The 25,418-nt window shown below is 41.8% G+C and overlaps 3 protein-coding genes across 3 annotated transcripts; 2 read left to right on the top strand and 1 right to left on the bottom strand.

Annotated features, from left to right (window-relative positions):
• Positions 1 to 10,073: 10,073 nt before the first annotated feature.
• scg2a (secretogranin II a) lies at positions 10,074 to 13,651 on the top strand. Its single transcript, XM_020095093.2, has 2 exons — positions 10,074 to 10,210; positions 11,492 to 13,651. Exon 2 carries the CDS (start codon positions 11,500 to 11,502, stop codon positions 13,411 to 13,413), a length of 1,914 nt encoding a protein of 637 aa, XP_019950652.2. The 5' UTR covers positions 10,074 to 10,210; positions 11,492 to 11,499; the 3' UTR covers positions 13,414 to 13,651.
• ap1s3a (adaptor related protein complex 1 subunit sigma 3a) lies at positions 13,484 to 16,916 on the bottom strand. Its single transcript, XM_020095095.2, has 5 exons — positions 16,776 to 16,916; positions 15,749 to 15,927; positions 14,976 to 15,084; positions 14,229 to 14,366; positions 13,484 to 14,147 (listed from the first exon to the last, which is right to left on the bottom strand). Exons 1-5 carry the CDS (start codon positions 16,776 to 16,778, stop codon positions 14,112 to 14,114), a joined length of 465 nt encoding a protein of 154 aa, XP_019950654.1. The 5' UTR covers positions 16,779 to 16,916; the 3' UTR covers positions 13,484 to 14,111.
• Positions 16,917 to 18,124: 1,208 nt separating this feature from the next.
• Positions 18,125 to 24,369, top strand: dhrs12la (dehydrogenase/reductase 12-like a). The gene is made up of 10 exons (XM_069534391.1): positions 18,125 to 18,284; positions 19,823 to 19,956; positions 20,588 to 20,670; positions 20,793 to 20,888; positions 20,994 to 21,075; positions 21,170 to 21,231; positions 21,854 to 21,958; positions 22,331 to 22,421; positions 22,522 to 22,659; positions 24,047 to 24,369. The coding sequence occupies exons 1-10, from the start codon at positions 18,229 to 18,231 to the stop codon at positions 24,160 to 24,162; spliced, it is 963 nt and encodes a 320-aa protein (XP_069390492.1). The 5' UTR covers positions 18,125 to 18,228; the 3' UTR covers positions 24,163 to 24,369.
• Positions 24,370 to 25,418: the final 1,049 nt, after the last annotated feature.

Raw genomic sequence — 25,418 nt, 5'->3', positions numbered from 1 at the left:
AAAAACATTGATTTGTTCAGAGAAAAGAAAAGGGCTGATATAATTAAAGAATACAGCAGCTCCTGGTATCCTTCACTGTTGCACACAGAGCACCGGAAACAAATCCGTTCGGCTCCTGTCTTCACCTTTACTTCAGGACTCTTGTGAAATGCAGCGTGCTGCTTTAATGCAGGGTCTTATAAGTCGAAGGTCTCCTCTAAATAGCATTATGTTTTGCTGATACGTCCCCGAGCCAACGGTTCTCCTGCTTGAGATGAGAAAGTAAATGAAGCGAACCATCACTTTGATGTATTTTTATAATCAGTGTTGTAAAACTGTAGTAATGAATCAAGGACTGCAGACAGAGCGGGGGATGGAAGGACCTGAATGATCTCCCTCAAAGAAATGTACACACAGGCACAACTTTGCATAATGTGCAAATGATGAAATGTGCTTTCACACAAAGGTACACACACACATACACTTTCTCATTCGCTCACGCAGACCTGACCTATGAGTCATCCTGGCAGCACTTCCACATGCCCCTCCCTCCCTTGCTTGCTTGCTTTCTCCCCCACCCTCCCTCCCTCCCTCCCTCCCATAACCCACTGGAAGAATCATGCAGCAGACGGCTGCAGTCCCAGTGCTGCTTCCTGTCTCTCTCTGGGCACTTAGCAACCGCTAGACTCAGGCCGAGATTAACCAGCAATTAAAGGAGCGATTCGTCATCGCTCACCCTCATGGAGAGGGTGCAGGTCTGCGTAAAGAAAAAGCCTTGAAATATGATCCGCAAAGACTAAAATGTGAAATTGGATTTCAATCAATCATATTCCCACCCTGAAAGCTGGGACAAATTGGTGAAATCATCTGCACAGTCTCTGGTCAGAATGACTCATGGCTTTATGGGTAATTGAAATGGGTCTGTCTGTTTCCTGAATTGATCATCTGCGAATGTTTGGAGTAGAAGTTGAAAAATACAGACTTCACTTTACATGTCAATCACTTACAAAGGAAGTAGTTTGCTAATATTATATAATTTAATGTACACCTCATGTGTATTTAATCAATATTTAATTTAATAAAGGATGTTCCACCCTATATTTGATGTACCTTAACAAAATGGGAGGAAAAAAACAAAACATTATTGGACTGGTACTCTGGTTTGCTGAAGTGTAATAAGAACAACTGTCCCAACACTGTTATTTAACAGATAATTATGATTATAATTTGAGATTATCTACTGTTATTTTTAGATCGTATCAAGTGCAATCAGAGTTTGTACACGAGTATAACATGCAGCATGTATCAGCTTCTGGTCAGCCTCAACATGTGACCACTTATCAAAGTGTTTAAATGTCAGGTCGACGCAGCCAGAGAGCAGCGTTTAGACAGAGCCCTCTGAACAGGCAGCGTGACGGCTGTGGACGTAACGTGTTATGGCAGCTTGTTGGTTGAAGCCAAGGCAACAGGGACGACTGTAACACTGGCAAACCTCCGTTTATATAAAAGCTGCTGCGGACTATGTGGACTCTAGTAAAACTACAGTCTCTGATATTATCTTATAGTAATGCACTCTTGGATTAAATGAATGAATTGAGACAAAAACCACAACATCCTCCCTGATTTCAGTAAACACACAGTGTTACCCATGAAGGTATTTGTTGTGGAATATTGTTAAAGTGCATATATAGAGAGTTGTGTTGTTATGTTCCCCTCACCCCCTAAATGTATGATGTCAAACTGTCCCACAATATTACTGAATATTATTGAAGAAATTGTTTTTTTTAACTGGGAGACTCTTGACTTTCAGCGACAGTTTGCTGGAGCTCAGTGGGGGCCAAGAGCAGACCCACACTCCATCCATTATCCTGGGGTCACAGACACTGACGTTAACTGTCACTCAAACTCAAAAACCTGACATGTCTGTGGCTGCTGCAAGATGTTGGACAGATTTGTCGTCCACTTGATGGACCTCTGGCTGTTGAGGTTGGGGGGGGAGTAAAAAGCAACAGCCAAAGGAAAAAATATTGGCAAAAGATTTGAGTGTCACATGCGGGAAAGCCCAACTGTCAGCTGCAGGGTGAGCAGCAGTCTGTTTACCGGAGGTGGCGTTTGACCTTTGTTTGGTAAATGCAGCGGCTGTGAGGGAAGCTTTTTTCCCTGAGCCGAGTTTTCAGTACACCAACAGGTATTTCCACACTGCATGGAAGCTGGTCCGAGATAACAAGCAGTTCTCACCTGCTCGTTTGACGTTTGGGGAAGTGTATGCTCCAGTAATTTCAGCTTGCCTGAGTTTGAATATTTGCAGGACCCTTAACAGAAAAGAAAAATGTAAAATAAAAGATAAGGAGTTGCAGTCACTGGAGGGCAGGTAGAGAAAATGAAAATCCCAAACTCTATTAAAATAAAAAAATAAAAACTACAAAAGGCAAAATAACAAAATGGACCAAAGATAAAAACTGAAACACTTGAAGCACAAAACCGGAAAAACAGACGACCTAACAAAGGGAAACAGAAGCGAGGCAGGACAACGGAGCTCAGGTTAAACACATTAGTACAAGAGCAGACCATCACAAGGAAACAGGACGACAGGAAATAATGCAAGAGGGACACACAAGGATCGAAGTTTCAAAATAAAACAGAAAATGAAAAACACAACCGGCAAACAAAGACGACTCCAACTAGAAAAAAACTGCAGTGAAGTTGTATACCTCCACCAACCAGAGCAATGGTCGACATATTTTGTCTTTCCTTAAATTATATAAAGGTAACTGTGACCTTTGACCATTAAAATATAATCTATTCATCTTTGAGTCCAAGTGACAACTGATGAAAAGTTGAATAAATTATCTCAAGGCGGTTCTGACATCACATTCAAGAGGTCACACATGAATTTTCTTCTTTTCCAAGAAGTGAGTTAAATTCGTATTCACATGATATATCTCAGACCAACTATCTGTCCGCTGCAATCCAAGAACAATTGAGCTTCTTCACGTCCATGTCCTCTATCATCTCCCAGCTTTGGCCTCAGGCTTTTAATATATGTATGCAGCCATATTTAGCCATATGTGGTTCATCCTTTCCAGTATTCTCACTTATTCTCAATGTGTTCTCACTTCCCAGTATCCTCATTTTTAAAATGACGCAGCTGAAAACATTTAATAGTCTGTCAGAGACTCGTGGAGCTAATGTTAACTGAACTTGCTGCCTGAGGCTGATGTCATTTCAGCCACAAAAAAAAAATTTAAAAAAATCAATCGTCACTGACAAGAAACAAGAGGCTGGATTATTTTTTCTACTTCTGTCTGGACTCAAGGACCCATTGTATCAAACATATCTATCATATCTAAAGCTAAAAATGTTAAACCTAAAATTGAATAATGGTGACATAAATCATAAAGTGTAATTTAATTATAATTTAAATTGCCCATAACATCATAAAGACTGTTAATGATGGGGCCTTAGGGAAAGCTGAAGGACTTTGCCACATGATAGATATGTCTGTTTTTTTCATGTGACAACTCATCCAGATGTGCTGTGCTTGTAATAGAGAGTGGAAGCTGAGGCTGATGTGGTCTGTGTTCTCCTCACTGCAGATCTTTGTTATCACAGATGTCTGACAGATAGAAGTTGGGCTCTACAAGTTTGTACAGAGTTGATACTCGAACATATGTTCTTGCTTCACAGTTAGCTTTAGATCATCATTATATCTTTATTTTAGACATTTTCTGTGTCTGCCGTCAAACCAAGATTGGTTTTAAAAAGAATGTAAACAAATATTTGCACACTTAGTATTTTGGGTAGGTTAGCTGGAGGGAACAACATCAGCAAAAAAAAGGAGATTCCTGCACTTTATTGCATCAGTACATCAAGTTAGTTTCCATCTGTGCAGTGGGAGCTCAAGAGAAGAATCAATAACCAGAAGCAGCAAATATCAGACCCAAGGCATATTTAAGGCAAGTGGAATGAAAAAGGAAGGTTGTTGTGGGTGCAGGTCCAAAAATTGGAGGGTTGAATTTAAAAATACAGCCGAGGTGAAAATTAGATTTAAATCGTGGTTATAGTTATTTCAGGGCATTGGTTCCAACAGTGCAGCTGTTTCAGAGCTTTCCATACCACAGGAAGGTCTAGATGCTGTGCTCGAGGGTTTGTACTGAATACCTGAAGACAAATTCACGTCAGAGGAAATCTGTGTGACATCAGATTGAATGTCATGAATATTCAGAAAAGAAGAATTTAGTTCTCAAACATTTAAGTCCAAACCCTGTCGACCAAAGTGGTGTATCATCCTCAAATCAAATAGTGCCTGTTATACGTATTTACGAAGCAAACAAATAGTTTATATTCATATATGTATATTTGTAAAAGAAGTATAAAATAAATTCTTCAATAAATTATTAGTCCAGGGAATAAGAGTGCATACATTATATTGCAGGGCAATGAGGGCGGGACATTCATTCAGGGGGAGCGGTATAAATATGGTAAGTAAACAAATATGTATTAAGTGATATGATGAATAAATATGGCACTGTGGAGACGTTGCTATCCTGAACTAACTGAAAACGTATACGTGGGTTCCCCTGACATCTGTCTAATTGGTATCCACTGTGGCCCTGGAGCCGAGGGTGACTCCACAACGAGTAGACCATGAAACCAGGGAACTCAAACTGGAGCTTTGACTTTATCCCTGCACTACATTCTGCATCCCTGTGATGCCGGGGCTGATCCTCTCCGTCTCTTCTTCTGCGTCAATGTTAAATAGCAATATATTTCAGAAGCCTCCTGTTTAGACCCCCCTGCTCTGTTACAAGTGTCCCTGCTGTTAGGTGATGTGTCGCAGCAGAAAGAGGCTGTTTCTCAGAGAGGCCTGTGGGGTAGCAGAGGAGGGAGGGGCAGGTTTATTTTTGTCTTTCGGAAGGAGGTAAACAACAAATATTCCCTAATGTGCCCACAACACAACATCTGCTCTGCGACTTTAAGACGGAGGCGGATTCAAAAACAGCAACATCAAAGCTCAGGACCGTGAAACAGCGTCACGAGGCAACATGCAACACATTGTATTTCATAAGCAACCGAGTGTGCAGGCTGTTTAATGTTGCTCGAACAAAAGTCAGCGACCATAATGGTGTAACTCGGCAGCACTAATATGAGAATAGATGCTGATGCTTTAAGATGCTAAACCGAGGGAATAGGAGAAAAATGTGCTCGCTTTTAAAAAAAAATCTCTTCAGACAACTTCTCTTCATCTGTTTTTCTTTTAACTCGCATCTTTTTCTGGATCTCATTAGCTGCCTTAGGCGAGAGAAGAGATGTGGAATACGTCAGAGAAGGAAGACCACGCTCCCTTGGACCATTACTTTGATAAGGCCACGTCGCTGTATGTGTTGTGACATCACCGATAAAGCTGATAGTGAATAAGAGGTGGACAACATCATTTTGTCTTTTAGAGACCATGAGACATTTTGTTTTGTAAAGTTTCGGATAAATGTACTTGACGTATGAAGTCATATGTGTCACGTTTCATGGAGACAGAAGGAGCAAAGGGGCAAAATCTCAAAAAAGAAAAACCACAGTAATCCTAAAAACAAGGTGAACACCAGGAGACAGTAGAAACTCACTTGAGGGGGATGACGGAGGACCAGCAGGACGACGAGCTGACCAGGACAGAGGGAAGCACACAGACTTTTATACACAGGAGTGATGGGCGTCAGGTGAAACACATGAGGAGCAGGTGCAGACAATCACAAGGGCGGGAAACTGGACAATGAGACAGGAAGTCAAGGTGGAAACAGAAGGAGCAAAAAGTACAAAATAAAACAGGAAGCAGAACTTAGGGAGAAACATAAATCCCAGAAAAGCCAAGTGCAGGCAAAAACAAAGAATCTATTATCAGAACCAAAAAAGTCCAGAGTCATGACAATATGATGGTGCAATCCAATATGGACACACAAAATGTTCAATAATACAAAAATAAATCTGTAGTGATCAGATAATCACATGATTGAATTGTGTAATATAATTAATTTATTCTTCATGAAAACCTTTAATAATTAGATAAAAATGCAGCTTTTTCGCATCTGGGTTTATTTTTTTAAATCTGTTTTACTGGCAGTTTTATAGTAGACAATTATAATGATGTGTCTTTTTATTTCATTATATCAGATATGTCACGTTCACACACTCTCCAGGTGACGAGCTCAATAACTGAGAACAAATTAAACCAGTTAGCTCTTCCAGCTAAATTGCCAAAGTAATAACTAATTAAAACCGAACTTACCAGAAAAATTTGAACTTCAACTAACATCAGTGATAAGAACTATCTAATATGAATAATTTATTTGACATGAAAAATTATTTTTTGGTTCTATATTCCATCATGGATGAGGCGGGATTTATCTCCTTTACTGCAGCCAACCACCAGGGGGAGATCGAGATGCTTTGGATTCACAGTCGATGGTCGGGATCAGCTGCTCATACTAACAGACGCAAACTGTGATTGGCTGAGAGATGACGGAGCAGCGTCACTGTCATCAACACAAAATACAGCTATCATCATCATTATGAAACAAAAACAGACCTTTTGAAAACAGAAATAAAAACACAGACTCATTTATATCGACGTCTTTTGTTCTTTTGAGTTTGTTCAAACATGAATTGATTCACACAATCATCTGTTTGTTCTATCTACTGTAGTCACCCGCTGCATTGAGTGCAAATATCTGTGCAATCCTACAAATCTCGGTCAGATCAGTTGAATTTCCCTACGTGCTAAAGGTCCTGCCAATTTCATTTTGATTTTCATAAACAGCCCCGGTGGTCTGATTGTTTCTGCTGGTTCCTCCTCACTAAGCGTCAGCAAACCAGATGAGTCATCCTGCTGTGCATATTCAAATCAGACAAACAGAAAAACACAATGTGAAAAAAAATGGATTCAAGCACAGTTATATAAGTCGTCAAATATCAAACCTCAGTACAGAATCTTTTAATAGCCGTCCTAAAAACGTGTTTTGTAAATATCATTCTTCTTTTGATCCCTTCCTGTCTCCCAGCAGCAAACAACCTCCCAGACGGGAGTGACGTCTATAAACATGCCGGATTCAGAAATTAATGACTTCATTGTTGCCATCATTTCAGGAAATGGTGACAAATGTGTTGGGGGACATTTTGTATTTCTGCCCTGCTCTGCTATATAAATGCCCTGGAGAGACTCTGACTGAATCTGGTGCCACATCTCACATTTCATAAAGGATAAAAAAAACTGATGCATCACACCTATTTATTTACTGACTCACACACACACACAAACACACACACACACACACACACACACACACACACACACACACACACAATCGACCAGCAAAGAGAGAACTGAGGCTGACGTCAAACTCTGTAAACCCATTCACAACCTTTCCCTCTCCCTCCCTCCGTCTCTCTCTCTCTCTACATTGTGCCTGCCAAGCATCTGATAACCTGAGCTAAGGAGCAGAATTATGGGCTGTCAAGCTCGGCGGTAATGAATGGGGAGCAGCCGGTGTCAGTCACCAAGGGACAAACACACACACACACACACACACAGAGGAAAAGTAGAGAGGAGGGGAGGAAATGATGCCGTCGACCAGGAGAGCTGAGCGTTTGAAAGGACGGATTCTCATGTGCTTAGAGGGCTGTGAACACACACACTGTGATTTATGTCAAGTGTTGTTAAAGTCCCTATAAATCTTCTTTGTCCTATATTAGCACAATTCTGTCTCCTCTTGTTCTCGCAGGATGGATTTCCAGCCTTTAAGATTTCAAAGTAAATCCTCAAATCTGCAAGATGCTGCTTCAACTCCCCCCATGGCATCATGTACCAAATAACTGATCGTAATGGCTCTGGGTTATTACACTGTGGGTGTGCCCATTAAAAGCACAAAATCACAGTGTAATGTCACAGTGAAAAAAAAGTTATGTAGCAACTCATCACTGAAAAATCTCTGTAAAGAAAACGAAAAGGAAGAAAACAGGGAAATAAGAATCTCAACTTGAGCTCCTCTTACTTCTGTTTTCCATGAGATTTCAAATGGATCTGTATCTGCAGATCTGAAGCCTCATCACTTGTTGAGCTTCTCTCCGTCTTGTGTTTTTACATTTCTTATATCTACCTCACCAATGAGGTAATGTTTTCAGCCTGTCCATTAGTTTGTTGATTTGTATGTTTGTTTGTAAGTGAGATTAAACCAAAGCGAATGGAACCGTGACGGATACAGTATGGGTCAGGTAAGAACCCATACAATGTTCGGGGCAGATACAGATCAAGGGGCAGATGCAGGACTTTTTTTCAAACTCTTTACGAGATAGATTTATTTAACATTTTTCCAACTTCCCATGGAATAATTCTTGGATGTTGATGATAAGAATCACACATATTACTGAACTGATATTTATGAGTATGATTTAGTGCATAATGCTGTATAATGGTCCAGTTGGGCCTTTGTGCACTCTATAGAGAGATATTCTAGTTTTTAATGTATTTCCCTGCTGTTGACGACCATGTAACATGTCTGGAAGCTGAGATAACTCAGTGGAGTTGAGGAATCCCTGCAGACATCAGAGATGAAAGCAAATGTCATCTTCATTGAAGCTCACAGAAAGGCGAGGGTAAATTCTCAAGTTTTATTATTTAGCATTGGTTGTTCTGTTTAAACCTCACTTGTACCAGACCGGAACCCAAACAAGAGCCACACCATCACTTTCATACACCTTAAAAGAAAACTATATTCTGCAGTGAAAGTACATGTACCACTTCCTGCGCTGGCGAAATCTGCGATTTAAAAAATTTAACCCCAAACAGTCACACCACACTGCCGTGAAAAATATGTTTGGAGCAGAAAACCAGTAACTGCCAGTAAAAAAGTTCTCATATGAAATTGAGATAAACCTTTTGTGTGTGTGTGTGTGAGTGTGTGTTTTTTGTGGAAGTGGGGGTGGCACTGAGCTGTAATTGGTTTCTGTTTACCAGTAATCCTGCCACAGACAGAACCACAAGCAATTAGCCAGACAGCTCCGGCCTTATCACTACAAAACTGGCACTCTGTGTTACTTTATACAGAGAACTGTTCACAATGTGCCACCGAATATCAGACAGGTCAGTGATAGCCTGAACTCACATCAAATACAGCAACAAGGGCTTTATGAATGGAAGTGCAAGCAACCACACACACACACACACACACACACACACACACACACACACACACACACACACACACACACACATATACACACACATACACAGATTTGACCAGCAGCCAAAAATAGAGACCACAGCGTCCCTGGCTGACGTCAAAAGTTCTCTCTCTCTCTCTGTCTCACACAGACACACACATACACACACACACACACACACACACACACACAGACACACACACACACACAGACACACACTAACACACACACAAACACTCCTCTGCAGCAGCCCCTCTGTCACCCCGCCCGTCTCAGGCTTTGGCGGAGTCCATATGTGAGTCATCGGTGGACTTCAACTGTCTCTATCCCTCAGTGCCGCAGCAGAGACACAACACTGTTTTCTACTATAGGAAAATGCCCATGAGTCTAAATGTGAAACAATGTGAACTTCCTCTGATAGCCTCCATTCAGCATTGTTCTGTGCCCAATATGAACCTTAACAACATTTGTTCAGCAATTTAACAGAATTTATTCAGTGATATAGCAAGAAGAAAACAGCAAAATGTGAATTATATGACTTTAAGCAGCTTTCTACCACAACATGTCGTCATATGTCAAACAGGCATGTGTATCAACATGACAGGCTGCAGACTATATTTCATAAAGAAGCAGAGGAAGTCACACACCACTCATTTCCCCTCACTGTCTCCTAATTATAGCCTCATTATGAATTCATTCATTTCACCATGAGATGCGACAGAGAGACATTGTGCTGCCTCCAAACTATTTCAGTTCATATTCAAAGAGCGAAGCACTTTTCTGTTGTTGCTTTGGCTGACTCAAATCACCGGCGCGTGCGTGTGTCTGCTGTGTGCGTGGCTGAGTATATGCGTATACGCCCCCCCCCCCCTCCCTTCTCTCTGTGTGTGTGTGTGTGTGTGTGACGCACGAGTCAGGTGCTTCCTCTAATAGCGTGAGGAGCTGTCCGCGGTGCTGAAACCAACACTGACTCGGTGCGAGGCACAGAGATGCTCAGCTCCCTGCGAGGAAACTAACCACGAAGGTAACTCTTGTTCTTCTCCATCGCACTCACGCACACACACATGTAGAAATGTCTTTCATCGCACTAAACACAGACGGGGTTTGTGTCTCCGTCACTTCAGCCTCCGTGTGTTGCAGCTGTTTGCCAACCTGATGCTCTGACTCAGATGTGGAGGAGAAGAGCTTGTGTTTGCGCTGCCCGCCGCGTTTCTTTGTTCTCAATCAGCGACCTGCTCTTTTTTATTCAAACGGTTTTACCGCGTTTCACCTCGAACATTTGATCTGACGTCAAAACGTCCAAAACGATTTCTGAGCCGAAATTTAAAACGTAAAAAGTAAACATGGCAGAAAAACAACAAATTCTCGTCGCTTATGGTCTGTTTTATAATGTTTATGTATACACGAAAAATGTGAATCTATATATTTACTGAAATACCCAACTGTATCAATTATCCATCTATCTATCCATCTATCTATCTATCTATCTATTTATCTGTCTGTCTATCTATCTATCTATCTATCTATTTATCTGTCGATCTATCTATCTATCTATCTATCTATCTATTTATCTGTCGTCTATCTATCATCTATATGTTTGTCTATCTATATATCTATTTATCTGTCTGTCTATCTATCATCTATATGTTTATCCATCTATCTATCTATACATACATACATCTACATATCTATATACATCTTTATATCTATCTTAACCTCCATTCTGTATGAACTTGCATTCAAATAAACATTTAAATATATAATTGCCCTTCAGACTTTGTCGGAACAGAACAGCATTCTCTTGAAGTTAAAACATGAAAAACAGTCATAATTGGAGTTTGGATGTTCACATCGATTGAAACAGAGAGAAACATCAGCCTTACCGGGTTGCCTTGACAACGGGGCCGTGACTCACAGAGAGCATCAATTTGACGACTAATGAGATTTGTATGGGAGCGGAATGCCGCTGCTATTACCGCTGCTGGCAAACAGGTGGCAGGACTCCAAAATAACAACAACAACAACAACTCAATAATAATAAAAATGATAATAATAGGGTCATTTGCCTGGATATTGTCAGGTAGTCCAGATATTCAACATAAATAACAAATGTTAAAGCGTATGGATCAGATTTTCAGCCTGATCTCCTCTGAAATCAATACAGTTGTCGATGTGGTCTGTGATGTCATCATCAGACCAGACGCTTTGAGTGATGATAAGGGCAGAGCACTAACCGCTGTGAACCTGTTAGCTTAATGTATAAAGGTTAGTGCTGACATGTGCATCTTTGTCTTGTCCTCTGCAGGCGTCACCATGCATTCACTGCCAGAGACCTCTGCCACGAGCAAACTCTTCCTCATTTGTTTCACCACCCTCCCCCTAATCCTCCTCTTCCTGAGCTCCTCTGGTGTTCATGGGGTGCCACTCAGAGAGTACAAACTGCGGGGAAGTGACTCAGGCTACCAGAGAGGAAGCGTCCTCCCGGCTCCTAACATTGACATGCTTAAAGCCTTGGAGTACATCGAGAGCCTCCGTCAGAGAAGCGGCACAGACTCCCAGCAGCACAGCCCTCTCTCTGTGGGCTATGATGCAGACCACATGGATGATGCAGAGAAGCTGCGTGCAATGCTGAGACTGGCTTCTAACCCTACGCAGACTAAAGATGAGGATGAGGAAGAAGAGGAAGGAAGGGAGGACAAGAGTGAAGAGCTGCTCCAGGCCGTGCTCAGCACACTCCAGCAGACAGAAAAGGCATCCAAGCACCCGAGTGCCGAAGGAGAAGGCATAAAGGACAGCGTGTATCCCAGGGTGCAGCAGAAGCAACAGGGCATCCCGCTCCACAAGAAGTTGCCGCTAATGTTCGAGGATGAGGAGGGGGGTGAGGAAGAGGAGGATGAGCGCCCAGATATAGAGCACGAGAGCCACTTCAAACGCACCAATGAGAACGTGGAGGAGAAGTACACACCTCAGAATCTGGCGACGCTACAGTCTGTGTTCGACGAACTGGAAAAGATGAATAATGCGAAGACCGTGCAAAAGCGCCAAGGGGAGGAAGATGACATGGAGAATGAGGAGGAGGAGGAAGAGGATGATGATGCATTTCAGGTGAGGAATGTGGCTTACGATGACGTAGGAGGGGATCTCGCACTTGACTGGGGTCCACTGCAAGGACGGGAGGAGGAAGAGGAAGAGGAGGGGGACGACAAACATGATATTGACCGAGGGCTTGATTATGTTGACGACAATGACGAAGAAGTGGATGAGGGTGATGATGAAGAGGAGGATGATGAAGGTTACCCAGTCAAGAGGTCAAACGATCCAGACGATGTTGCCAACCTAGTGGACTATTACCTCCTGAAAGTGCTGGAGAAAACAGAGGAAGAAGAGCAGAAGCGAGAGATAGAGGAAGAGGAGGAGAAGCAGAGGGCTGAGAGGAGAGCAGTCCAGGCACAGTACAGAGAAGACACGTTCCCACGAACCATCTACGAGTTTATTCAGATCTCCCAAAAATACCAGATCCCACCTGAAGACCTGATGGACATGCTCAAAACCGGTGAAATGATGAATCAAATCAAGTCTCAAAAGATGAACAAATTAAACAGAGCACAAAACCTGCTCTCTCAGATATCCAGCAAGAAGATACACAAGATTCCTGAGGCCACATTCTACAGCAGACGCCTGCCCGACACTCACAAATCCCCAGAGGAGCTGAGGACAGAGGAAATCCTCAAAATCCTGGGGTTAGGGGCCACAGACGACCGAGCTCCTGTCAGAACGCAGAAGCAGTACAAGAGCTCGCTGTCACGACTTCACACTCAGCCTGCGCGTAGTTCGGGGGAATCCACTCCCACGCAGCGGCGCTTTCCCAGCACATTAAAGAACGACTACGACAACACCATGGCAGAGGATGAGCTGGCAGCGTATTTGGCAGCTCAGATGCCTGCAAAGTATCTGAGCTCAGCGTACAGCAGCAAGGCGAGCCAAAAGCGGGACGAGGCCGGACAGAGCGTGACAGGCTCTTTTGAACAGGCCATACAAGACTATTTTGATCGCATGGACTCAGATAAAAGCCAGAATGAAAAGAGACAAGCTGAGGACACCGAGGGGGGAGGGGGCACGCAAATGCAAGACTTTGAAAATGAGGCCGTGATGAAACTGCTGAGCTACCTGAACCCAGAAATTGAAGAAAGTGATAAAGATGGGAAAAGTGTCCAAGGATATAAATAAAGCTGTAAATATATATATGTTTGTAAGTATGTATGTACAGGGAGAGAATCAAAACATAAAGATGCCGTCAAATTCAGTTATTATGTAGGTTTACAAAAGTTATTTATTAGCAGAAATATGAGACATTCATTGTTATACATTTGATGTTTTGGTTTTTTTGCTTAACATTCAGTACATGTGACTCACCAGCCTCACATTTCAATGCACACACACACACACTCACACACACTCACACACATTTACACGTACACACACAAACACAATCAGTGTTGCATCCCTTAGATTCACTTGTGTTTATTTTTATTTTTTTGGTAATTCTTTTTCAAATGTGGTCATATGTGACAAATCTGAGGTTAATAAAGCATTGACTTTATTTTTTCCTTACTTTGTGGTGTTTCTTCATTAAATAATAAACGTGTTTTGCCTGCCATGTGTCGCTGTGGTTGCAAGAACATATTTAGATAGTTAATAAATATAAAAAAAACATCTCCTCATAAAACCTGAGAGTAACGAATCTGAAGACTAGAAGGCACTTTTAGACAAACAATTACAATTCTTGAAAACGAAAGTAAAAGTAGGTTTGTGGTTATTGTTCAACCACAGCATGATGCAAAATTAGTCTTTAGTAATCATTCAGTCAAAGTATCCCAGAGTAATAAACCTTTCGCTCAAAGTCCCGACACCCTCATGGTCTCGGCTCAGTAGGCAGGCTTGCTCATGTATTCGTCAATCGTCTATGATGAGAGAAGTGAAACATTTCATATGAGTAATCGCAAAACCTACACCTACAGTTTGTCCAACAGCTCAGAACGTACCTCCTGGAATGTGTCGGCCTCCTCTAGCGATGCACCCACAGCTAATCTGGACGTTTCTAAGACTTCTCCTCCCATCAGGAATTCGTCCAGGATGAAGTACGCCTTCTCAAAGTTGAAAATGATGTCCAGCTCACACACCTGACAGACAGACGAGATTAGACTTTATTCATCCTGAAGGGAATTATTGTTGCTCTAAGATTACATTATTAAGTACAGAGTTATGCAGAACCAGTGTCTCATAGAAAAAGTGAGACAGTGAGAACCAACACTAAATAACAGTGGCAGTAAGTGGTTTTGATGAAGGAGGAGTGGTAGTAATCCACTTTTTCTGCAAATGAAAACTAACAGACTGGACCCCCAAGTGGTTTTGAAGCAGATGCATTATCTGAACACCAGGGGGAGTCTGACTGGTAGGTAGGACAGTGGATGTGTAGCCTGAGGACTGTACACACATATACAGTCCACATATAACAAGTCCCTGTAGTTCAGAGTGTTTGTATTGTGTATGACTGTAGGTTTTAATACAAACTGATGAGCTTATATTTAGAGTATGTTAATATCTTTGTTACAACTGCATGGCTGTTTGACTCTGGAGAACACAACATGACCTCTGTTGTCACCTGACGTTACATACAAATACATAAATTACAATAATTGTACTGTGTTGTACATAATTGAAAACACTCATGTGATTACATAATAAATATATTGATAATGATCAGGATCAAGAAATGCAGATCCACTTACATTTCCGAAGTATCTATCCAACAGCTCTACGTATCGGTGCAGCACCTCCAGGGCCAGCAGCTCGTTATCCTGCTCCTCCAGTCCGACACAGAAATACAAGCTGGCGTACCTGTTCAGTTTAAGAGGATCAAGGTCACATGTTTACAGCAACAAGATCGACAAAAAAATCTAAAAACATTTCAACATTACATGACATCATTGGACAGAAAAGAAAAAAAGACATTAATTCAATTGTGAAGGGTTCTGCAGAAAAACAAGCCAAAAATAAATAAAATGTTGGTATGGATCGAATCAGAGACAGAATTATTTTTCTTTAACTCAGTGAGAAAAGGTTCCACATCGCTATATTTATGGTGGAGGTTTTTCTATATATTAATGATCTTACTCTCTATCCTGAGTGTAATGATGTTGAATCCCCATTTCTTGAAGTTTGTTTTGTGAGAAATCTGGTTGACTGATTGATTTCAGGAGGTGGGGGTGGGGGGGCACTCCACTGAGGGACGTTGGTTACGGCTCTGGATCATATAAGAGTTAAAGGAGTCTGTTGCACCATCACTAACGTGGTCTTGTCAGTAATCTCGGCCGTGCTCTGTGTGCTAAACTTGACCTTTGCTCTTTCTAGGTCTTGTTTACCATTGTTGAGAATGGGTGTGTCTGTATTCTGTGTGTACAGACACTCAGCCAGACTGTGTCTGCTACGAAAGACCTGCCGATGACAAGACATTTTAATAACACATATATAAAAAAACAAACACAACTGTGTCTCTGGGCACCTCTTGTAAACAATCTTGAGGTCCCTCCACTGGAGGAAGTTGCAGGAACGTGGTGGGCGGGCCAAGACTAACATCAGCATGTCTCGGATCATTTTCTTCTTCTCTCGGTCCGTCAACGGCGTGAACCATTTCTGCAGCCGCAACTTCCCCTGCCGGCTGAACAGCAACAGGAAGCGCATCTGGAGAGGAAGGGGGAAGAGAAACGTTCAGTGACTAGGGACATTTTTCTTCTGCAATATTAAGGATGACTGCAGAAAATGTAAAACAACCACAACAGGTGTTGTGTTGTGTTGTGAGGGTTAAATACATTCAGTATGACCACAGGGGGAATACAAACACAATGTTTAGTGAAGTCATCACACAGATGCATATGGGCGATTGTGATATTAGCTCCAGAGCTGCAGCAGAAATCAAAACCACTCAAGAGTCCGGGTTGCACTGATCAGCATTCACAACAGAGAAGGAGAATGAAACTCACCAGGGAAACATTAACATCGTTTTCAGAGATAAAGATGTGTTATAGTTCAATGCTTCTATTGTGCAAGTGCAATTAAGAGCCCTTTGCACTGAGGTGCAGCCGCAAGCTGATAGTGTCTGAACCAAGATAAACCAGGACGTGCAGGAGAGACAGCAGGTGAACAACTAATGTGAATCTGGATCATTCAATCAAAGATGGACGTTCATTTCCCTTTCGAACATTGTTGTTGTTGTGTCCGTCTTTCTAAAGCTTTTCACCCCGACACTATCTTTCTCCGATAAAACATTTAAAACATTCAGAAAAATTATTCATTATGTATCAATTCCATGTGTTCAAAGGCACCAGGGTCGATCAGGATGTTAAAACACTCCACTGCAGTTTAAATTTCATGACCTTTGATCGAGGAAGTGCTTCCTCCAAACGGATTTGCAGCTGTAGAATAAAAAAGTTAAATAATAGTTTTTATAAACTGGTGACCAGAGAAACCATAGCCACTGTATTATTTATATAAAACCTGTGCATGGACCCAGTTGGAGCAGCAGCACTCACCATGTTGTCACAGTCAGTAGAAGTCTCCCACACTCAGCTCCTCAGGTTCCTGATCCTCACTCACACTTTCCCTCGAGGGTTTGAAGAAGAGGAGACATTGTTGCTGCGGAGCGCGCGCACACCTTCTCCACTCAGTGCCGCGCCCTTTCTGCGCTCCCGCTGCTGATTGGCTGCCCGGGCTACACACACACACACACACACACACACACACACACGCACGCACGCACACACACACACACACATACACACACAGAGACACACAAAGACAAAGACAAATACAAACAGACACACACACACACACACACACACACACACACACACACACACACACACATACACAGGCACACTCACACACAAACACACGCACACACGCACGCACACACACACACACACATACATACACACACAGAGACACACAAAGGCAAATACAAACAGACACACACACACACACACACATACACTGATACACGCACAATCACGTACACACATACACAGGCACGCACACACACACACACACACACACACACAGGTGAGTCTGTGCTGCAGGCACGAGGTTGTGCATCACGTCTGCACAAGTTGCTTTACTCTCTTTTGTCATAAGAAAAGTTACACACATTTTGTTTCTTGCAGGTTTTGCAGGTTTCAGGAAGAATGATTAGACAAATACAATATTTTGAGGTGTTCCATAAAAATGATGAGATAGAGTTCAGGTGCCAAATAAAATAAAGTAAACTTTTTCAGAAGCTAAATACACTTATGAGATTGACTTGAGATGCTAAATAACACTTAGGCTTGGAGATGAGTTAACACTGAATGAAACATATGAGGTAAGTTGAACATTTTGAGGTACTCAATAAAAATGTGCTAATTAAGAGTAAACATGCTAATTGTAGCTCGCTCAAAGTTCTGGTAAACCAACATAAGTTTAACTTTAATAGAAAAGCTGATTTGTGTAGGAGGTGTTGCTCGGTGTATTATTTACATGGAGCTTGTTTTATTATGTTTCTGTCAGTTAGCCTGTATGTTTAATTATATATCATATGTGAGACATGTTTCCTGTTGAATATATTTTAACATGAGGCCTCGGAGAGGAGAGGTAGATAATCATCAGCTGATAAACTGTATATAATATATATAGAATAAACTGTATATAAAATAACATGTCCTATCCAGACTGAGTCTACAGTAAATTCTATAAACAGGATACATTATTGTGTGTTTGTGTGTGTGTGTGTGTGTGTGTGTGTGTGTGTGTGTGTGTGTGTGTGTGTGTGTGTGTGTGTGTGTGTGTGTGTGTGTGTGTGTGAAATGGGTGAACTGATGAATGCATCCTCCCCTCCGCTGGCTGCTGGGTTGGTGGGTGCACTGATGTGTGTGTTCACAGAGCCGAGCTCCACGTGGTCAGTGTTCAGGCTAAAAGCAGAGCAGACAGCTGAGCTCAGTGAGCGACACCATGTCTCTGTACCGCAACTCCGCCTGGTTCCTGAAGGGAATGACTGAGTTCACCAGGTAAGAAGACTTTATCACTGCAGAGTCTCATTTTCTGCCCTTCTGTATCTTGGGGTTTTATTGAAAACCTCGTTGTATTTCTGATTCTATCGAGAGAGAGAGAAAATATCAGAAGTAACACAGAGTTATCTAATGTGGTACTTGTATCTTTATTATAAGATTTGAAAAGTTTAAAACTGGTTCACAAGACAAGTGAATTAGGGCTTGATTTTTAACTTGAACATGGAATAGAAAAGAAAATAGAAAAGAAAATAGATTTCTCTACTTGTTTCGTCTTTAGGTCAATTTTTACATGTCTTATGTTTCAGTTATAATGTCCACACACTGAGCTTCTAGTTACCTGGAGTGAAAAAATGTCTAAGACCAGATGTGTTTGGACATCTGGACCGGCCCATCATGGAATCTAACGTCTCATTGTCTGTGATAGAGAGAACCAGGGGAACCAAGCTCGTCTACTCTCAGGCCTTTACATTTCAAGACGTCAAACAAAAGTTCTCCTGGAGGAAATATGTGAACGGATTAACTGAGCAGGAGCAATAAATAATAAAACAAGACGGCCAACATAAAACAAATGAATTTGATAAATGAAAACAGTGTCAGTCACAGCTCAACAGGTCCCAGTCACCCACTCACACACATTTCATTCATTCACACTGTTGGTGCAGCCGTCAGGGGCGAGTTAGGGTTCAGTATCTTGCCCAAAGGTTTCATTAGTGGACGACCCGCTGCAGCAGCTGATTTTAGAAGTTTTGAACGGCCACTGCCAATATCGTGGATTTATGAAACGTGCAGAGCTGGTTATGACTCAGCAGGAGCCGTGATAGATCGTTGTTGAACCACAGCAAAGCTCTAGAAGCTCTGTCGGTCAAATCTGACGTGTTGCAGCCCTGAGGTTTCTTGCCTCATCAGTAAACACCAGCCAAATTGTCTGAAGAGGTGCTTTTGTGATTGTTTCCCTTCTCCCCTTTGTTCTGTGTTATCTTTTCTCGCAGAGAGCTGCCCGGCAACCCGCTCTGACCCTGCACTAATAGCTCTCTGCATGACACCAGTGAACAGAGCGAGCATTTAGCCTCAGTATTACCCCTCTCCCTGTCCCCTGTACCCCTCCCCTCTGCCGCCCTCAACAATGGCATCCAGGACAATGGGGTGAATTGAGGTCCTTGGTGCCACGTATACACACACACACACACTCACACACTTACACACACACACATCAAAAACGATGCCAGGCACCCTCTCTCCTTCATTGTATCTGTACAGTAAAATACAGTCAGCAGGCCGACCCCAAACATTAACCTGCGCACACACACACACACACACACACACACACACACACACACACACACACACACACACACACACACACACACACACACACACACACACACCTCAGATGACCTTTAACCTTGAGTCTTTGTGGTGATTTTGAAGTTACCTGCTCTTTGTCCCCATAACGACAACAAGCCTGCGTGATGTGACTGCCTACACAGATTGAGGTAATACCTGTACCGCGGCTGAATGGTAATGCTGTCTTGCAGGAGCGCCTTCCTGTCCGCCTCCAAGCAGTTTGTGGAGAAGGACCTGGAGGTGGCCATGGCTGGACGCTCCTTCATGATAACAGGAGCCAACAGTGGCATTGGGAAAGCCACCGCCATGGCCATCGCCAAGAGAGGTACCACTCCTACTGTCGTTCCCCAGAAAAAAGCAATCCAAGCAAGCAACAAATCATTCAACAAATTTGAATCTTTCTAGTGTTACTGTAATAAAAGGAGTTAAAATAACTTGTATGTGTATTAGCTATACACGTACAAGTTATTTTATTTCTGTGAATAGTCTTTTATTCAGTTTTGCTCATCTATGTGGCAGAGTCAATGACCTTGATTATACAAACAATAAAGTTCAATGGAAAAGAAAGAGAACATTTTATTAAAATAGAAATTCACTGAAGATTCACTGGAAGAATATCAACCGCTCCATAATAACCTAAGGAAATTACCTGAAGATATTTATTTATCTATTTATTCATTTATTTAGTTTGTTTAAATATTATTTTCTTTGATAAACCTAATGATTTTTTTAAAGTTCATTTAATGTGAGAAGAAACAAATAAATCTGAGGATTCTTTATATTCTGTCAACTCTTTATAACGTAACAGGGTTTATAAATATTTATAGAACAGAGCTGCTCATACACTGATCATAAAAGATTGGATTCATCACACGTAAGTGAAAAGACGTGCCGGGCTGGTGTGTCCTGGTACAACACATTATATGAGAGTGATGTTTATTCTGTCTCTGTCGCAGGCGGAACCATCCACATGGTCTGCAGGAACAAGGACAAGGCAGAGGAGGCGAGGGCTGACATTGTAAAGGAGACAGGAAATAAAGTACAGTATGAGTCACTTCTCAACAGAATTCTTTTTTTAAAAAAGACGAACAACCTTCAGTTTGACTCTGCGTCCCCAGACGAGACATTATTCACTGTTGTTAATGGCTGCTGTCTTCACAGGAGGTCTATGTCCACATCCTGGACCTGTCTGAGACCAAGAGAGTCTGGGAGTTTGCTGAGGCATTTAAGAGGAAGTACAAGGCCCTAAATGTACTGGTGGGTGACATCAGTTATATATTTGACAACATTATCGTGTAAACACATTATTACTTCCACGTATCCATTAGTATAAGTAAGAACAAATACTGTTTGGTGTTGCAGATCAATAATGCAGGAGCCATCATGAGCGAGAGGGAAGTGAATGCCGAGGGGCTTGAGAAGAGCTTCGCCACCAACGTCCTTGGTAAGTGGAAGGTCAGCTTTTGAGGTGTGAGGAAAATAATAAGAAGGGATGGAAATGAAAAGTGCTCTTTCTCTCCTTCTCGTTTGTCCGTTAGGTGTTTACATCCTCACCAAGAGTCTCATTCCTCTGCTGGAGAAGAGTGCAGATCCCAGAGTGGTGAGTCTGAGACACACAAGCTTCTATGTTTGTCTGATCGACACACAGTTTGCTTACAGGGCGTATAAAAGCTTCAAAACAGATGATGAGTGCTATGATTGCTAAGCTAGCTCTCACCCAACGATAGCAGTGAAAACAAGAGATGGCCTGGATGAGTGTTATAATGATCACTGTGGTTTTACTCATAATGCATATTTTAATACCATAAAAAAATACTTGATTATTGCTGCTGCATAATATGGAAGCAATAATGTCTTTGATAAAAATGTACAACTGTATTAGCTGATCAGAGGTTTTTAATTGAATCTGCAAATAAATGAGCAACTCCAAGTGTCAGATTAATGAAGTGGAGGAAAGTGTTTCTCTGTGAAGTAAAGTGAATTTAATAGTTATTTTTAACTTTTTGAATTTTTATTCAGATTAATCTTATTATATATATTATATCACATTGTATTTCTTTTACCTACTTTAACCTTTCATCTCTTTTATACTATTTTTTAAAATATTTTATTTCGCTTAAAAAAATCATTTCAAATGGACAGAGGTGAAAACGTAACCTCCTTGGACAAGATGAAAGTACCTCAGTATATTTTACAACATGACCTGTTTCCTTCACGTTCAGATCACCGTGTCTTCAGGGGGGATGTTGGTGCAGAAGCTCAGGACAGGAAACCTGCAGTCGGACAGGGGCCGCTACGATGGCACCATGGTCTACGCCCAGCACAAAGTAAGAAGTGAGCCTGAACCTGCAGATCAGTGTGTTAACGCACTGCAAAGACTGTCAGTCCTGAGGAAACAGACGGTTTAATTTCACGTAGAGAGGAAAACATAGACCGCAGGGTAGATATTTGCAGTAGTTATTGCAGCTGAGTCCTTTATTCTTCTTAGAGATCATAATCAGATGAGTATCTTGTTTCCCCTTGAGATAAACGACTAAACGACTCATTAGAAATTATAACGGTGTTTTTACATTTGGATCAAATTCAAGATAGAAGATGTTTGGTTTAACTAACACGTCAAAGAGATGTGTGTGCTTCACCTACTTGAAATGTGTGTGTGTGTGTGTGTGTGTGTGTGTGTGTGTGTGTGTGTGTTCCAGAGGCAGCAGGTGGTGATGACAGAGCAGCTGGCAAAGACTCACACTAACATCCACTTCTCCGTCATGCATCCAGGCTGGGTGGACACTCCAGGTACCGTCCACTCACACATACTTTGAAGTAGCTGCTACCACCAAAACAAAACTGAATCCTTATTGTGCTCTAACACTTAACGTCTGTCTCTCTGCCCCAGCGGTGGCCAATGCCATGCCAGACTTCCATAGCTCCATGAAGGAGAGTCTGCGAACCCCTGAGCAGGGGGCTGACACCGCGGTGTGGCTGGCTGTCTCCGAGGCCACAGCCAAAAACCCTAGTGGGCGCTTCTATCAGGGTACGATGCAAAATGTGAACTAACTTAAACAAGCTTGGTAAAATTTGAATCACCCAAGACTTCAAAAAAAAAAAAACTTTAAGAATGAGGAGAAAGGTCAAGATGGAGGACTGCTGGCTGAATTATGTGTTTGTCAGTTGTGGGTTGGATGGAGGGCATGGTGTGTGTGTGGGGGGGGGGTTGGCCCATGTCCATTGCAGCTGGAGTGGACTGCTCTTGGTGCCAGATACTGCCAGAGAGTATAGTGCCTCTATAAGTGCGCTCACACACACACACACACACACACACAATGACCCCAGTGGACTTGAGGCTGGAGCCCAGTAGAGAAAAACACTTCAAGAGAGACATAAACATACTGAGTTCATCTGTTAATGTGATTTACTATGAGGCAGTTATGTCTGATGTCCTCATTTATAAAAAATCTAAGCGAGTTGATCAACCTCCGCTGCTTCTGAAAGTGTTTGACTGACATACCTCAAGAAATACTGATGATGTACAACAAGAGCTGCAGTTCGCTTAATTACTTGCTTTAGAAAAGAACAGAATCTTAAATTGAATGTTCTCTTCCGTGTCATCGGCAGAAATGATTATCAGAAAATGTTTCTTTATCTGCTTGTTGGCTGTGACACCTCTTCATTAACAGTTAATGAACAAGTAGTTGTGAATGGTGGAATGTGAATTAACCATTCTTCATTAATTTATTTTCTGCTTCCAACTCAGGTCATATTAATTTGATCGTTTCAATAGAGACTATAGTTATAAACTGTGTAAACTTAGGTAAACTTCCCCTCACAGTTCTGATGAAGTGTCTCTCCCTGGAAATTCAAAAAATGCCATGAAAATGCCACTAAGATATTCCCGCCTTTGATTAGAGGGTGTTAACCTTCTCAAATATGAATCTCATGCAGAGATGATGTTTCAAACAGACTCTACGTCAGTGTTAACAAGATCCTCGACCATCCGTGTAGATTTTTTTCAAATAGATAAATGCGAGAAAAAGAAACAGAAATAAAATATTTCATCAAACAATAGTCATAATTTAGCATACATTCCAAAATCATCATTTAAATTGGTGAACCCTGCAGAAACCCTGCAGTGTGTGTTGTGTCTCAGCTTCAGGAGAGATGCCTGGCTCAGTCTGTTGCCATTAGTGATGATGGTTGAAAATGAATCCTGTGTTTGCACTTAATTTGATGTGTCACATGACCTTTACTGCCTCTTAAACACACACCACATCAAGGTTGACCCTCTGATACGACGCGTCTGCTCCGTGACGCCCCGAACGAGTCAATGTCCCGTAACATTAGAGGCACACTAGGGATTAAAACATACATTTGAGCCAACGAACAGACCTTGATGTTAAAATCTATGTGTTGTTTGTGTTCAGACCGGAAGATGGTGTCCACCCACCTGCCCCTGGCCTGGTCCCACAGCTCCCCCCAGGAAGAGCTGAAGTTAATGTCCCTGCTGGAGGAATTGGCCAAGTCATTCCAGCCTCACTGAGACACCGGGACACTCGTCATCATGTCCAGGACCAGCACTAACGTCATCAGTTAACACTGAGCCAGGCCGGGCTCCAGAGAGGATCTGCGTCTGTTTGAAACAGTTTCAGTCTCTGTCATAGAAAGAGACAAATGGAAAACCAGACGGACTAAACTCACCTGTAACAAGCTTTTTAACTATTTATATGAAAAATGTGTTTTTCTTACTGTGAGCTCGACCTTATAGGGATGAAAACCTTAAACTTTTCAGAGTGGTTGATAGTGAGGATGCTTTCAGTGCGTTTTATGAGGTTGATGAGGAACAAACACAAACACACACACACACACACACACACACACACACACACACACACACACACACACAACCATCCAGTCTGTTGTTGTGACTTAATGAACCTTGTCAATCAGATGGGAATCTGATGTGACCTAAGTCACTCCATTATAAACTCATGATACCTGTCATGTGCTCAGTCTGATGTTACTGTCTGCATCATTAACATGCATCATGTACACTGAACAGCTATGTAAGTAACTCATGCATTTGCTATAGTGCAGCGTCTGTACTGTGCAGGTTGAGCTCAGGCTGGAGATGAAGTGTTCTCTCCATGAGCGATGTGCCTTACCCACACCACACGGCAGCAGCATCACTTGACATGTGCAATAATGTATTTATCTGCCCAGCACCTTTAAAAAGGCCTTTAACTCACTGGTGTGAGGTTGTCTTGTAAAAGTCTGCTTCAATAAACAAACATTACTAATGTTTCTGTGTCATAAAAGGAACACAATCAAATAAACATATCAGAATAAGTCCAATAACCTGCAGATCCCTGATGATGTTTTGCATGAATGAGTTTTTACTCACACTTAGAGGTGGGATGAGACCAGTTTGCCTATTTCTAAAAGTTCAGATGAGTCTTAAGAACATGTAAAGACTTTAAAGCTCCATCACTTGATACTTTTATGGCTTAAATAAGTTTGTGTAATGTTAAATATGTCACCACTGGTGATTAACCCAAAGAGAATTATACGTTTTATGATTTAAACCGACTTTTTAGTTTTTAATTTATTCTATTATTTTCTATGTCAATGTCTTTCTTGGCCAGAGAAGTTTCACTAGAGAAAACTGTTGTGCATATTGTTTATTCTTCTTATGTGGAGCATGTGTTTTGCTGGCTGTTTGCTGACACAAGTGGGCCACACTCCACTTGTAAACTAAAGTTAGCTCGTGTTGCAGAACTGTTTGCTCAGTAGCAGAAC

This window comes from Paralichthys olivaceus, chromosome 11 (genome assembly GCF_024713975.1).
Source record: "Paralichthys olivaceus isolate ysfri-2021 chromosome 11, ASM2471397v2, whole genome shotgun sequence".
NCBI lineage: Eukaryota > Metazoa > Chordata > Actinopteri > Pleuronectiformes > Paralichthyidae > Paralichthys > Paralichthys olivaceus.
Note: the sequence above shows the minus strand (reverse complement) of the source record. Positions and strands in the feature narration are given on the sequence as shown.

Excerpts from the sequence above, each read along its gene's own strand:
- ap1s3a (XM_020095095.2), bottom strand. Across the intron at positions 14,367-14,975 it reads TGGATAGATACTTCGGAAAT|GTGTGTGAGCTGGACATCAT; the intron begins GTAAGTGGATCT and ends TCTGTCTGTCAG. Across the intron at positions 14,148-14,228 it reads AGGCCGACACATTCCAGGAG|ACGATTGACGAATACATGAG; the intron begins GTACGTTCTGAG and ends CTCTCATCATAG.
- dhrs12la (XM_069534391.1), top strand. The coding sequence starts at position 18,229 with ATGTCTCTGTACCGCAACTCCGCCTGGTTCCTGAAGGGAATGACTGAG. Across the intron at positions 19,957-20,587 it reads CATGGCCATCGCCAAGAGAG|GCGGAACCATCCACATGGTC; the intron begins GTACCACTCCTA and ends TCTCTGTCGCAG. Across the intron at positions 21,232-21,853 it reads AGAGTGCAGATCCCAGAGTG|ATCACCGTGTCTTCAGGGGG; the intron begins GTGAGTCTGAGA and ends CTTCACGTTCAG.
- scg2a (XM_020095093.2), top strand. The coding sequence starts at position 11,500 with ATGCATTCACTGCCAGAGACCTCTGCCACGAGCAAACTCTTCCTCATT.